The sequence below is a fragment of the Micromys minutus genome (assembly GCF_963924665.1).
Source record: "Micromys minutus genome assembly, chromosome: 25".
NCBI classification, from domain to species: Eukaryota; Metazoa; Chordata; class Mammalia; order Rodentia; family Muridae; genus Micromys; species Micromys minutus.
Window position 1 is genome coordinate 36,918,742 of NC_137960.1, and position 16,653 is coordinate 36,935,394.

Here is a 16,653-nt window from a genome sequence, read left to right on the forward strand (position 1 = left end):
AGAGAACATAAGATTCAGGTATGTTTAAGACACTAAAACCAGAATCCAATCACTCCTAACAGCAAGACATTGTCTGTAACAGCTATGAAGATGCAAAGGAAGATGCCCCTTTACCTCAGCAGTCTACTAAATACAGAAAATCCACATACACATCAACAGAATCAACTGGGGAAGATAATAAAAAACACTGCGTATACACGAAAAGGGGAAAGCTGAAGGTAAGAAGGCCCGAGTTCTGCCATGCAGCCGGTAACCAGTTGGACCCAGGCAAGTCAGTTTCACTCCAAACTGTCTTATGCCAAAATCAGTGTTAAGGTGTGAGTCCTGGTTTCTGCCATGGCAAAGAAGTAACACCTAAGGTAAGAGCCAAGAACTGACCGACATACAGCACAGGTGGAAGATCAGAAAAGATTTGCCAGAAGTGTCGATCAAGTGAGGTCAAAGGCGCCGTGAGAGGAGTGCCTATTTCTCTGAGAAGTTAACCGGGCAAGAACGTCAAACTACAGCCTTAAACAGTACCATGCTGCATTAAATCATAGCTATATGTATAGTAGATTAACAGCAAAACCCAAATCCGTACACTTGCTGTGCGTTGGTACTGCACTTAGTCCCAGCACTAAGGAGGCTGAGGCAGGGGAGGCCAAAGGTAACCCTGACAACAGATCGAGAACCTGTCTCAAAACAAACAATAAGCCATAGTCTGGATGGAAAGGGGCATGGCAGACAAGTCCTGTGAGGAGGAAGGGGCAGATTCAAATGGAAAGATGAGATAAAAGGCAGGCTGTCCTGGCACATTAGAATGAGTGAGTCAAAGAAAGTGAGCACAACTCATTCCAAAGTATGAAGTCTGCCAACTTGCAGGGAAAGAAAGAGGAAACTGAACCACAGGCTTATGTACTGCTGGTGGTAGAAACTACAAATACAGCAGAGTCCACAAAGCCCAGTGTTATGAACAATCCATCACATATATTCCACTGGTCATCAATGCAGAAAGCCTTACAATTACATTAGAAATTACATTAAAAGTATGACTTAAGATAACTGAACACAGAACTGACTTGCCCAGTGCATAGCTGATTAGATAGCATCTTTACCTATTTTCCATACCAAACATCCTTAAACGTTCACTGTGAACCAGACACATTTGATCTCCACAGGAACAAAATTACGATCATATTTTTTAGATGAAGATCCAGAAATGAGACATAAATGCCCAAGTGTTTCTCAGCCTTCCTAATGCTGTGAGCCTTCAATATGGTGGCTCGTGTGGTGACTCCTGACCATTCAACTATTTCACTGCTATTTCATAACTGTAACTTTGCTACTGTTATGAACAGTAATGCAAACGTCTGATATACAGGAGATCTGACATATGATCCCCAAGGGTTGTTAACCACAGCTTGGAAACAGCAGCCTAGTCTGCCCTAGCTTTCCAAGCCTGAGATTCTGGGCCTAGCTTTCCAAGCCTGAGATTCTGGCCCTGTATGACTTGAAACCGCTCCATTTAAACCACTGCCATGCTCCATAATTATTCTCTCTGATTTTCCTGGGTGGGGGCATCAGTTCTAAGCTGGATGTGTAGAAAGGCAATCCCGGATCGTCTAACACAGCAGACTCTTATTCATAAATAGAGTACTCAGTGGGACCTTTTGTGCTCTAGAACTCATTAACAACAGAAGCAGCAGCCAGACATGCACACCTTCAATTCTGGGGACAGAACTCAATGCCAGCACACAGCAAGCTATGGGCTGGTCAGAGCTACAGTGAGACACTGTCCTAAAATAACCCCTCATCTCAGTCAAACAAGAACAACAAAGCCCTAGGAAACACTTCATCTTTGTTATTTTCTCCAAATTTCTACAAAATCCATTTATCAAGCCTTGGAGATAGTAGAGACGCCTTCTTCAATAATGGAGTGTCAGCCTACCAGATGACTTCCTCCACAAAGCAAGAACACTGACGTAGTTAGTCTGAGCTGTTACCAGGGAGACGGGCCTCTGGGCAAGCCTGTAGGGTTTGCGCTGATTACTCGGAGGGGGGAGCGGCAGTGCAAGCTCATCGCTGATGCAATGCGATCATCTATCTGCCTTTACTTTCCCACCACGAAGCACTGAACCCTAAACTCCGAATCAGAAAAAGCCTTCCTTCCCAAAAGATGCTTCTGTCAGGGTACTTTACACAACTAGAGGAAACGAAAACACTAACAAGTGTTTCTTAAAATTGTTCTTGCAACAACTTGGGGAACATTTGTTCTAAGAAACTTCATCCCATTTTAGCTTTCTGAGATCCTATCTCAAGCCAAAGCTTCACAGTGGACCACGCACGTCCTCAGCCTGGGATTACGGCAGCACTGTCGCTAGAGGATAGGCTAGAATGTGGCTGAGTGCTTTCTCAGAAGACTGTCATTTGTCTGTCCTAGGATGTATCTGGTCAGACATCAAGTTTACTCAGTGAAAGTTTTTATACTTCATTGCTACTAGAAGACAACAGCAATAGCAAACAAGTTAGCCAAAAAGATTGAATAGGGAAATCTAGAAACAAGAAACTGAACTGCAATGAAAGTCCCAACACATCAATGGTAATATAGAAGAAACAGACATGGAACAGAACTGCACTCACAAGACGTCTGTGGTGACTGTAAAGCCAGAGTAGACATAGGTTGTTTGCACACTTCAGACACACACACACACACACACACACACACACACACACACACATGCACGCATGCACGCACACACACACAGAGCAGGGAGATGCACTCATTCTAGGCATTTAAGAAATTATTTGAAATTGACAGATGACCACACAAATTATAACTCAAGCAACAAAATAGCCTGTTGAGGGTAAAACCACACACACTGGACTTGAGCAAATCAGAAATTGGATGTGTTAGGTAGGGACTTTTACAGAACTATTTTTTAATGTACACAAAGAAATTAAAAACCAATGTGAAAGTAATTAAAGGAAGTAGGAAAGTATTTTATGAAATAGTAGAGATTATGAAGATAAAGAAATAGAGCTGAGCATGGTGGCTCATGCCTGTGATTACAGCTCTTAAAAAGATGAGTTTAAGGGAAGCCTGAGATACACAGTTCTAGGCTAGCCTAGGTTATATGAGACCACCTTACTCCACCAAGCAAAACGAAAACATAAGCCGAGACACAACTAACTGAAAATTGAAAGCTGAAACTGAATAATAATACTTTGTGGGGCTGGGGGCTGGAGAGATGGCTGTGTAGTTAAAAGCATGGCCGCTCTTCCAGAGGACCTGGGTTCACGTCCCAGCTCCCGTGTGGCGTTTTGCGGCTGCCCACAGCTCCAGCTCCAGATGGCCCAAATCCTCTTCTGTCCTCACACAGCGGCAGACATGCACGCGACGCACATACATGCAAGCTCACATAAAAATAAATCTTCAAAATATAAGCAAAAATAAAAATGAAGTAGAATGCGAAGCAAGTGATATAAGCCACCTGGAAATAGATTCTAGTACGACAATTCTAGTCAAACTGCTGTAACATAAAGTAAAAGAGGCCTGTGGGAAAAGGGAAACTTTTACCAGGACAAAACAAACTATAGTTCACCAGCACAGCCAAAATGTATTACAAATTATACAGTCTTTGGGAACAAGTTAAAACTAAAATTTAAAAAACGATTCCGTTTACTAACCAGTAAGGACCTCTTGTTGGTCTCTAGCTTCTCAACTAGAGGTAATGGCAAAATAGCAATAAAATATAAGGCAGTAAAAACAGAAAGTAACTTTCCACTGCTGTGCAGTAAACTGGAGAAGAGCGGGAAAGGAAGCATGGGTTAGTCTCTCTGAAGAGTTACTTTGTTTGCCTATGTGTCGTGTTCCCCTGAGCTGTGCACACATCTTTGTTAAGAACTTCAGAAAAGTCATCGATGCCTGAAATCTGGCCCCTCCTCAGATTAGAATGTACAAGTTAGTCCTGGCAAACCTTCGTTTCTGATTAAAATTGTGTACTATGAAATCCCTTAACTATTACATTCTTACAGGTTTCACTGTATCACAATAGAAGGTAAGTAATCTGTTTAAGTAAAACTGGCAAGCAGACTTCTCAATCAAATTAAGACACCAACAAGGCTTTAGTGATATATGAAATGATTTTATACTCCAACAACAGGGGGAGGATCAGAGTTCTGGAGATTACAAAGCACAGACCAAGCTAACTCTGACTCTATTGTTCAAAACTTAAAATAACACTGTTAAATTCTTCCCGAGAAGAGTCTCAAGCCAGCCACAGTACAATGTGAGAGTAAATGACCGGCAGCTATCCAGACCACTCTATCTGACAGAGGAAAATCCTCAATGCAAGAAACCTTTCCTCTGCGGCCTTACTCCTTGCCTAATTCTAACTCTTGATATTCACCCCCTCACTGATGTCTGTCAGTGCCCCCGCCAGCTACAAGTACTTCTCAAGTCCCTCTGCCTATGCTAAGCCTACCCCCACAACGCCCCTGCCTAGTTCTGATGCCCCACTTTGTTAAGGAGGCCTTTTCTGCCTCTCAGAAGGCAGACCCAACGCTACCTACTGGCATCTGACTTACTGCAGTTATTTCTCCTCTTCACTGAAATCACACTTATCTGTACACTCAGTCCATTCGTCCCCTCTAACTTCTGTGGGCAGCTCAGGGTGGAGCTTGCCTCCTAAGACAGAAGAGTCTGAGCTTTCCTAGTGAACTCACTTCGAAGAAACAGATGACCCATGCTTCCTGAAAAGACATGGCACCCTCACAACATGCTAACTACAGGGCATAAACGCTGATGTCTAGAGACTTCAGCCTAAGCACCAATGCCTAGACCTTTCGAGGCCACTCTGCACAGCTTCTTGGAGGTGAGCTCATTAGCATCTACCTACTTATGTCTGTAATTCTAAATAACATTTGCTCCATGTTGGAAACACCTCTTGCCATTAACCTCATTTCTAGAACACCGGCTCGCACTGAAGCACCTGGAGCTCAGGAACACAGACCTGAAACTCACACACTGACTACTATGTAAATGACAGACAAGTGGTGTGTAACACTGCTAGAACCTGACTGGAAGAGTCTGACTTTTACCACGAAAACCCTGTCACTTGATGGCACTCATTCCGAGCCCATGGTGAGCACTGCTGCAGATGGAAAACAGCGTATGAGGACTGTCACCAGTCACAGAGCTTTAGGTTCCTACTGGCTCATCAGGCCAAAGTCGTCTCACTCACTGAGATAACCATGTTACACAAGCATGATGGGTAAGCTTAACTGGTAAGTAAGTCGGTGACGTTAGAACTGGGCCTGGCTGCTAATTCTAATTTCATCTAAACTTGAGTCTCTTCAGAGTGAACTAATGTCTTAGCAAAAATTATTCTTTGTGATTAAACATAGGCTTCTGGGCTTTCTTTAAATATTCTTATTAATGTAAAGTCATGTGTGTATGTAAGGGAGAGAGATTCATATAACATGTTAATCAAAGTGTTGTATAAATGACAGCTCACCTGATAGATTATCATCAGAAAGTGAAATCCAGAATCTGATGTTACTACTAGAATATAATTAGGAAAAACAAATGGAGGCCCCATTTTCCTATGGTCAAGGCATAAAAGGAAAACTTAAAGATGTAAGAAAAAAAATGAGGAAAGCAAAGATACAATAAATTAAGAAAAATAATAAATTTAAAATATAAATCTAAAATTTTGGTATTTACTTGCATACCACACTTTTTTCTTCAGATTTATTCAGATTCAACTCAGAACCACAATGTCAAGGAAGAAAAGCTGTAAGACTAAGAAACAATAAAGGGCCCTGCTCCTTCCCTGCCCCCACACAGGAAAGGGCCCGCAGGAAGCTTGGTTCTTACAGAGCCTCCATCTGGCGGCCAGGTCTAGTGATGTCAGTTCTGAGAATTCTCTAAGTTCCCACTTTCTATCTGATGACAGAATTTTATAAAAACCATCCTCTTAAGTCTGGTGCTGATGCACACCTGAGGCTACTTTATGAAAGACGGTGAGCTCAAGGTTAGGCTAGTCTACAAAGCAAACCCTGTCTCCAAAACCAAAGGACAAGCTCTCAGTCCCCTCCACACACCTTCTCCACCCCCAACTCTTCTACCTTTGACACCAAGGCATGAGAGAATAAGCTGATGTCACAGCTGTCCCTGAAACAGTAAGAAAAGAGGCCCTTCTCAGACACCTGCATTATTGGAACAACTGTAATTCTTAAATTAAATTATACCTGACAGTTTAGACTCTGAGGCTGAGGAATACCTGAGAGTAAGTTACTAGAGTACTCATGGCATATGGAAATGAAAATAGGAATTAACAGAATTTACGTGCAGGGCATTTTTCTAGCCGGACTGAGCATGAACCTAACAGTGCCTTTGTGAAAGTATAAACCTTGGAAATCACCTGCAACCCTAACTTACAGTACTCATGTTTCCAATTTCTGCTGTTAGGTGACTGAGTAGATTCATTAGAGTAGGTACCTTGCCTCCTAAAATACCATCAATACGGCTTTTACTGTGTCAGCAACTGAATCCAAGACCTCACGTTTGCTATACTGAGCACCCCAGCACTGAGCTACACCTGCAGGCCCTCAAGGTTCACTTAACACGTGCCACACAGCAAGCAGAGTCCTATCTGTACCGCATGTCAGCCTGCCGTAAGTCTGACGACTGTAAGTCGGTCTACAGCCCTGACTGTACTCCCCATCTAGGCTGACTCTCCTCAGGTGCAGGAGCAAACACTGAAACCCTCCAGACTCCTTGGGGAGACAGGTGATCTCTACGGGCCTTCATCACAGTTTCTCACCAGCCAACACAGACCGGGCCTGATGTATGCTCCAGTCAGAAACAGCAGGGTGCCCAGGACCCATCCTGAGCAGCAAAGAATCAGTAAAAACAAAAACAGCAGTAGTAAATAAAGCATGAAAAGGATGCTGTAGTGTTGTTTTGTTGTTTTATGTAGGGGAATACACGTCAGGCATTTCTCCCACTATTCGAACCCACATAATCCTAGCACTTAGTAGGCTATGGTAGCAGAGTTATAAGTTCAAGGCCAACTGGGCTGCTGTGGGAAGAGGCCCATCTCAAACCTAATAAAAAAGGCCTTGGGGCTTGGGATGCAGTTCAGCTGACAGAATATTTGCCTAACATGCACAAAGTTCAGGGTTCCCAGTGTAGACCCAGACTCCCACAGCACAGTCGCAGTACTTGAGAGGCAGAGGTACATGTTCAAGGCCAGCCACACTAGGTAAGTTCCAGGCCAGTCTGTGCTACTTGAGACTCTCTCTGCAAAACAGTCTTCAAACTGCTTCACGTGTTATCTTAGGGGTTACAAGCAAATTGTAGCATGTAGCTGAACCAGGACGTACATTGGATATAACCAGTAGCAACTATGAGTCAGACATTGCAAAACAACCTCCATTCTACTACCAGCAAAGGACAGATCTGAAAAACCTGATGTAAACCCAGATACGAGTAGGTTTTAGACACAGCAATTCAAGGTGATGCCCAAAGCTTTTAAAAACATTTTTCCTACCTGATATATTCTAAAAGGGATATAACGAAATCCATTTTCTTCTGGAGGATATTCCATGAGTTTCCGGTTGATGGCCCAAAACTGGTCAAATCTGTCTGAAATGATAGAAATTCTGTTAGTGAACATCATAATAGATTAGCTCGTAAAAAGACATGAAAGTCTTAACCATTCAGAAGGTTCTGAAAAGCATTAAGGTATTATTTACAAAATTTTCTCTTATTGTTAATATGAAATTAATCTTTCTTTAACATCTTTTTTTTCTCCCAAGATAAGCCCTCAACAGCATGTGACTACTGTGATTAAGGCAAAGACCAGCAGTAGAGACAGACTGACGCTGGTCTAACATCTGCTGCTATCTATATAAGAACAAGCCTACACAATAACTATTGGTCAGCACTTACAGAGAAACAACAGTGTAGAAGAGCTTAAAGAAATGTGGAACCTGGTGCTGGGGCAAAGTCTGTATAGAATGTGCCTTGAAAGCACAAGAGCCTGAGTTCCGTCTCCTAGAACCTATGCGAAAATGCCAGGCATGGTGGTGCCTGCTTGTAATCCCAGCACTGGAGAGAGACACGGAATCCCGGGCCAGCAACTTAGCCTAACTGGCACTCTAAAGGCAATGAAGGACCATGTCTCAAGGTAAGGCAGCTGCGTTCCTGAGACACCTGGGAGTGCCCTTCAGTTTCCTCATGCACTCAAACATAAGAGGGTGGGGCTACTGAGTAGGGATAGATGTAATCCCCTGGCTGACTTGGCTTGCCTAACATGTACAAAGCCCAGCACTCAATTCACAGCACATGGAGGAAGGAGGGTAGGAAACAATATATAGAATGTGCATGTGTAAAATGTCAGTTGCAGCTCAATTTCATATTGATTACACGTTTACGTCTTCTTCAGGTTGAATTAAAACATTACTAAGTGATGGTTTGCAGACCACAGACTGTAGAGTTTAGCTCTTTTCTAAGAACATTCAAAGGTCATTTTTTTTCCCAAATACAATCATACAGTATGTGGTCTTTTACATTTGCTTTGTACACATGTATGGGCATACACAGTATGATGTTTTTAAAGTTTGTTCTTGTAATATTTAATCTTAAAAGTTTCAGTTATTTTTCTGATCCAATAAGCATTCAGTGGTATAAAGTTACAAAATTGTGTAACTTACAAATATTTGAGTCATGTCTACTTTCGGCTATCATAAATCCCATTACTAAGAAAGAGCATCAGTGTGCTTATTTTGTATAAATATGTTTTCAATTCTCTTGGTGGACCCAAGAGTGGAACCTCTATGTCTTATGGCAAAGCTGTTCAACTATTACCCGGTAAATGTTTTGAGGAACTGCCAAACTGTTTTCCAAAGCAACTAAACCATTTTCCATTGCAAGGTCAAAAAGTTGTAATACATGTTTGCTACCAGCACTATTCACTTTTGCCCTGTTTGCTTTTTTAAGATAGTCTCACTATGCAGCCTTGGCTTGCCTCAAACTCATAGACAGCCATATGTTTGTCTCCCAAATGCTGGGATTAAAGGTGTGTGCTACCACATCTGGCCATTTGTTTTTTATACAGACATCTTAGTCAGTATAAGGCAGGAATGCAATGTGGTTTTTACTTGCATTTCTCTAATGACTAAGTATCTATTCATGTGCTTGCCAGCCATTTATGTACGTGGAGACTTCTCTGGAGAAATGTCCACAGTTCTAATTTGTTTTAGTTTATTATTGTGCATGATATGATGTGTGTGAGGTCAGAGGACAACTTTTGGGGATAGAACTGCTCCCCTTACTATGGGTTCCAGGCATGGTGGCACACTTCCACAGTCAAACTCATGGGAGCTAGAGGTAGGAGGATCTAGAGTTCAAGGCTAGCCTTGGCTACATAGTGTGTTTGAGGGCATCTTAGGCTACTTGAGACTCTGTCACAAACAGAAAGCCTTCCAGTAGAGCTGGGAATGGTGTCACATACCTGTGACCCTAGAGACATGAGGATCATCTCTACAGGCTTGTAGCTACCTTGATCTATAAAGCAAGATTCAGGTCAACCAGAATACCAAGATCCTGACTCAAGATGGACAAAGCAAATCCCCAAAGCAAATCTTCATTAATATAGATTTACACGAATTCCAACAGGAGGGAGAGGGAGAAAAAAACAAAAACAAAAAAACAACCAGAAAACAGACTAATTCTCAACTAGGGAAGATTTAAGGCTGCAGGAGAGATTGGGTAACTGCCTAGAGACATTATTGGTTGTCAAAACTTTTCTGTGTGCCTAGAGATTAGTGGATGGAAGCCAGGAAAACTGCTACTCCCTACAATACATAGGACAGCTCTGCCAAGCAACTATGTTGACTTAAAATGCTGATGGAAGGAAAAGAGTCACAGGGTACTGAAAGGTGAAGAGCGAACTAGGAGAAAGGAGCCCCATCCACCCTTGCTTCCAATTCACTCTTCAGCTTATGCACTACAATATGGCTGTCTTTACAGCACCAACCACTTAACAGATTTCTCAGCAAAGCAAAAGGCTCTTCTGCAGTTCCCAATGGCTGTAAGATAGGTCAGAGTCACTAGGGTAGGGACAGTAAAGATGTCATTCCTTTCATATGTCCAGCGGTATAGTCTTAGAAACACAGAAGTCAGCACACAGAGAGCTTCTTGTCTATAGGCACAGTGGAGGCCCTGAAGGGCCTTCTGGTCCCTACTGTTAATCAGCTACATTATCCTGGCTACATGTGGTTACAGCCTGGATAAAGGGGTAAGCTTCTCTAACTCAGGGAATTAAGTACACTCCCCAACTGAGGCTGAACCCCAGCCGTGGGAGAGGGTCCCACACAAGCTTTTCTTCCAGCCCTAAGTAGCACACAGAGTTTGCTCATAACTAATAGTCACTCTCTGTCAGACTTAAAAATTTATCCACTCAGTCCACTGTGTGGTTTCTATCTCCTGAGCAGGAGCTGATGAGAAGGCTCGGTGAGTAAAGACACTTACTTGTCACCAAGACTGACAACCTGGGTTTGATCCTGGGATTCTGAAAATCAAAGTCCTCCAGGTTGTTCTCTACCTTCCAACACACATGCGCGCGCACACACACACAAATAAAATGTGATACAAAACTAAACCCACAAAGAATCTGTATGAGTTACTTTTAAACATTCTTATAAAATTTGTATTCTCCAATCAGTGCTAAAAAGTGCTGCGACCAAGAACAGATTTTAATTCATTCATTAATTAATTAATTTTGAGACAAGGGTTCCAGTCTGTACTCTAGGTTGACCTGACAATCACTGGTAGGCCAGCTGGCCTTTAACTTACACCAACACTCCAGGTTCTGCCTCCTACGTGCTAGGATTACAGACGTGCGTCACCACACCCAGGTAGAGTAGTTTTTATAGTTACTGAAATATCTGAGTAAAAGTCAAAGAGCAGCAGCACTAAGAGACATCTCCACACCTGCAGTTTGTAATGATGGTCCTTATAGTCACCTGTCAAAGATTAAAATAAGCTAAAACCAAACCAAACCAAGAGACCCAGAACTTGGTCAATTCGTGAGCCCTGCATGGTGGTTCATGCCTATGATTCTCCTCAGTGGCCAACTGAGGTGTGTCATGTGAGACATGGCTCATGTGTTCTCACATCTAAATGCTGAAGCCAAAGACGAGCCCTGGGCATCCTGCTCTAACCCTGGAGCTCCTTTAAAGGCCATAAGCCCTAGCCAGCCTCTTGCCTCTGCACCCTTCTCTCCACCCCGCACCAGGCATGCTAAGTTTTTAAATGTGGGCTCTCAGGATTCAAACTCAAGTCCTGGTGCTTACACAGCATGTGCTCTTACCCATGAGCCATCTCCCCAGCCCAAGCATGGCGTTTTACAACTGTCCTTCCACTTCCTCTACAAAGGACAGATGGTAAGAAAAGAGCACGTACTCAGGACAGCACTGAATAAGCAAACAGATCCCAAGTGCGACATCATGGCCACTGTCACCAGAAGAACAGCAAGTGCTCTTAAACTCTGACTCATCTCTCCAAGTCTAAACTTTAATGTTCACATCATTGGCAATAGGATAACTATAGCTGCATATTATATCCTTAGAGAGATCCCCAAAGCCACCCAAATCCCTGTATTTTTAGGAAGGCAATTATTGAATTCTTATTAAGATGCATTTATTTCAAATTTACTGGAAAACGGAGGATTCGAACGTCAAAACTTTCGTCACAGGCTAACAACATATGTTGTCACATCTTCCTGTAATCTCAGACACCCGCCAAGTTTTCTGAACGGGCTGGACAGGTGGTGCCACGGTAAAAAGTGCACACTGCTCTTCCAGGGCACCTGAGCTCCACTCCCAGCACTCCCACCTGAACTGTTAGGCCTCGGGGATCCAAAACCCTCCCTGGCCTTTATGAGCACTGGTACTCTCTCATGCTCATACCACAAGCATACTCACAAACACAATCGTAATTGACACATAAACCAGCCAAGTGTGCTGGTGCACACTTTACTCCAGCATTTAGGAGGTAGAGGTGAGAGCTCCAGGCCCCAGAACTTTGCATGAGGGTCTGTGTAGTAAGTAGTTCCTTTTCTGCTGTGGTGATGAAATACTGTGTCTAGAAAGACATACAGAAGGAGGAGTCTATCTGAGCTTATGGTTGCAGGGAGCAAGATTCCATTATGAGGAGGAGGCATGGCAGCAAGTAGCCACAAGGCAAGGAAGAGCTCAAATCTTCAAAGGCAAGCATGAAGAAGAGTCAGCAACTGGGAAGCTGGGTGAGACGACATGATCTTCACGTCTTTCCCCAGACACATGCTTTCTCCAGCAGGGCTGACCCACCTGAACACCCCCAAACAGTGCCACCATTGGGAACTAAGTGTTCAAAGACCAAGCATATGAAGACAATTTTCATTAAAACCATCATCTCTGTCTCAACACTTAGTATTTATTTATCTATTTGCTCAATTAGTCAATTAGTGAGGTTTTTTTTTTTTTTTTTTTTTTTGAGGCAGGGTTTCTCTGTAATTCTGAATGTCCTGAAACTAACTGTGTAGACCAGGCTGGCCCCAAACTCAGAGATGTACCTGCTTCTTTTCTACCTCCTGAGTGCTAGTTTAAGGGCATGTGGTACTATGCCTAGGTGGTTTTTTAAGTGTAAGTTTTTGGGTATGTATGTAGATACGTGTATAAGTGCTGGGATTAGAGGAAATTGGCTACAATGCCTAGCTAAAATAAATAAATAATAAATAAATAAATAAATAAACATTTAAAAAATAAGGAGAGGAGATGGGAGCAGGGCGGGGTAAAGGGATAACATTTCAAATGTAAAAACAGAGTATCTAATAAATAAAAAAAGAAAAAAAATGTGTAATTACTAAAGAAAAAGAAAAAAAAAAAGAAATAAAGGTTCCTAAAATGACTTACCAAGCCAATAAATGATTATCTAAATGTGTTCCTGTTCAAAGTAGAGACTGAATCTCATAACCTGACCCACCCTGTGCTAAGAAAGTGTTCTTTCTCTTAGTCTCAGGGAGTATGTCACTTCTGGAGATTCAGAGGTCCAGAAACAAACTGAACAATGACTCAAACACATTTCACTTCACTCAGGAGGCAACTTAAAGAAAGACAAAGTCAGAAATCTACTTTAAGCTTTATAAGGACTAAAGGTAAAGATATCTCATATTATGGTCACTCTAACACTTTAAAATTTGTTTTTGTTAATTTATGTGTCTGGGAGTTTTGCCTATATGTACATCTGAACACCATGTGCATATCTGGTATTGCAGAGGCCAGAAGAGAGTGTAGGGTCCCCAGCATAGGAATATCTGATGGTTGTGAGCCACCACGTGGTGCTGGGAATTGAACCCTGTTCCCTGGAAGAGCAGCCTGTACTCCTAACCTCACAGCCACCTCTGTAGTCCTGTAAAATCTTTTCAATGTTTACTATATAAGATATCTTCCCTCAGTCTAACACAAACTCTTCATGTTAAGTAAGAGTCATTTGGCAAACACTGATGACTGCCTGTTGACAAATGTTTGCAAAGGCACGGTTGGCCACCAAGGCTGTAGAGTGAGTTGTAATCCTTAGCTTACCCCTCACTGGGTTCACCTAGGAAGCATTAAAAGTGCTCGTGTGTGGGACAGTCCCTAGACCGGTTACAGTGCCTGACTTACTGGCGCCAGTGCTTTTTCAAAGCTCTCAGGTGACTCCAACATGTAGGCAGAGCTAAGAACCTCCGGATGTAACGGAATATGCCTTCATTTTGGAATCAGGGGCAGTCTAAGCTAAAATTCCTGGTCCCACTTCTTTAGAAGCTAAGTTCATTTCCTCATGTGCACAGTTGATAACATTTACTTAATCTTCATAAGGAACCACAAGATAATGCCAGGTCTAAGACATTACATAATTTTATTAATTATAATAACCTCCAGGAAAATCCCCTTCTATTGGTACTTCATTTAATATGTCCACGGTGGCAGCATAAAAATATCCCTTTAAAAGATGTTCCTAATTTACAAGCAGTTCATGATCTAACATTCACTGACACTAAAGAAAGAAAACAGTAGACAAAAACAGTAGGGCTAAACAACTTCTCAATCTGAGTGTGGAAAATGGAGGTGCTCAACTATTCTGCAGCTAAAAACACAATAGGCTGTCTCCTTCACTTCACACATAAATGAAGTAATCAAACCAGCATCAAATTAACAATTTCTAAAGTGTCTTAACGGGCCTTTTATTTGCGCCTACTAGTGCTTGGTGGCTCGGGTCTTCTCTGCCTACTCATAGCCCATATTCTCGAATGGCAGAGAAGGCTTAGACATGTGGTCCTGAACTAAAAAAGCACACAGATGTTTTGCTGGTGGAAGCAGCATCATAGAGGGGCACCAAATAGCACCATCGTGGAAAATCAGCTGGAGGGACGGACATCAGGTAGCATGGCCCTCAGTTACCTACTGTCCAACATCCTCTGCATGTGGATGCAAATGCATCCTCTCTTTTTTCTGCTCATTATTGAAAGCAGGCGATTACTGCTTATTATTGTATGTGATACACATACAAACAGGCACATGCTCACACGTGTGCATGCATACACACTTCCTCTCTTTCTCAAACATTTATTCTGTAATTACTTTTAAGTCATTTCATGTGTAAAACTGGTTTGTTTTACATATATAACAGCACGTGCATGCCTGGGGCCCACAGAGGGCAGAGGGTAACAACGCCCTGGACTGGAGTGACAGATGATTGTGAGCTGCCATGTGGGTGCTGGGAACTGGCCCTAAGTGCTCTGCAAGAGCAATTAGTGTTCTAATCCATGGAGACATCTCTCTAGTCCTTTATTCAGCAAATTTTAATAGTAATACATATGATAAACATTGAAAGAAAGAAAATTTTAATCAGATTTTCTAAGGATCCTAATGGCAAAATAAGGTTAATAAAATTTGAGACAAACCTATCATTTCCCATAACTTACAACTCAGATATGTGAAGCTCATGGCATATTCTTCTCTTGAGCACGGCACACAAAAATAAACAGAACTAAAGACTGTGATGGCACGCCCATTTGCGACTGTTCCCTTTGACTCTTGCCTTTTCTCTTCCCGTTTCCTACATTTCACTTCTCTTTTGTTCTGCTCCTGACTGAAGGCAGGCGATCACTGCTTATGTTACCACAGTATGTGAAAAATGAGATTATCAGGTACTTAACACCCTTAAAAGCATGAAAAGTAAACGCAGACAATTATTTTATAGGGCAACATAGAAGTTATCAGTAGATACAGGGTATCTACGGACTCTTACAAAGTCTTCAAAGTTCTAACACAGCAATGGGTCTGAAATCCAGAACTAGGCCTGCTGAAATCTATTTCAATTTAACACATGGTGGGATGTTTAATACCGTAAAGATGACAAAGGCATGAGCTAAGTGGGAAGAGCCCAAGAACCCATTTGGGTCCCAGAGTCTAGACCCAGAGGATCGTACGGAAACTGCTATTTGAGTCAGAACTCTGGGGGAAGACAGCCATCAGGACTCACTGAGGTCAGTGTTTGACACAGATGCTACAGAAAGAATTAAAAACAAGTCAGAAGGATCAGTAGACTCAAAAAATTTTTCAATTTGGACAAAGTAAGGAGAATATAATCTCTCAAATTATTATGCACTTAATTAGTAGTAGGAGCTGCAGAAAAAAATTAAAAAAGACAAAACAAGTACACAATGCACCTCATTTTGCTACATCTCAAACTCACAAATTTATTCATTCTTCTAATTGGACATTGGTCATTTCTGGTATTCACAAATCTGGCAATTCTTTGAGTACTAGTTAAATACTGTCATACTTTTATAATACATAAATATGATTTGTACATAAAAAGATTTGTGAATTCTCTATGATTTCTTAAGTAATAAAGGAGAAAAGTCATATGATGAGATACAAGAAACTAGTGTTTCTAAAGAAACATTTTTTAATATGTAGAATTCTGAAGTTAGAATTCATTGTCACCACAGCAACTAATGGAGACTTAACTCACAAAAGTTGAGAGACAATAAAAATGAAGACATGGGTGGGAAACAGGGGCCTGAACTCCTGAAATTCTCAGTACAAATAAAGTTTTGTTTAAAATCTTATGCGACACTTAGAGATCGTTAACACAGTAAATAGCATTAGCATGAGCCATGGTAGGGCATCAGTGGTAGAGCTATGTTCCTTTGCCTATATAGTTACCAAGCCCAGGGTTTCGTCACCAGTACCACCAAAACCAAAACCAAAAAAAACATAAGCAGGATTATCTTAATACGATTTGTCATTTAATAGTGATTTGAGCAAATATAAAATCATATCCTAACCTAAACATGATTAAGTTTACAAGAAGGTTTTAAGATTAAATTTTTATAAGAGCAGGCTAAATGTCTGTTTATATACCACATTCCTCTGGTTTAAAGGGGACATAAAGCCCGCCGTCTGTGCCTTTAATTACGGACTTAGGAAAATGGTGCAGGAGGATCAGATGTACCAGGTAAGGCCAGGTAACTTATCTGGACCCCATCTCAAAAAGCAAAATACTAAATTAAGATTTAAAAGAATACACCTCCAAGAGCGAGCCAAACAGATTATTGTAACAATTGCATGTACAGA

At 41.8% G+C, this 16,653-nt stretch overlaps 1 protein-coding gene across 3 annotated transcripts in view; it reads right to left on the minus strand.

Annotated features, from left to right (window-relative positions):
• Nucleotides 1-16,653, minus strand: part of ATG5 (autophagy related 5) — an 86,178-nt gene that overhangs the window by 29,386 nt on the left and 40,139 nt on the right. For 2 of the 3 annotated variants that reach the window (XM_080938328.1, XM_080938326.1), the window contains one exon: nucleotides 7,536-7,630. In XM_080938328.1, the coding sequence (XP_080794454.1) occupies nucleotides 7,536-7,630 (95 nt within the window). The remainder of the gene's footprint in view (nucleotides 1-7,535; nucleotides 7,631-16,653) is intronic. The other variant, XM_080938327.1, reaches the window with a different exon arrangement.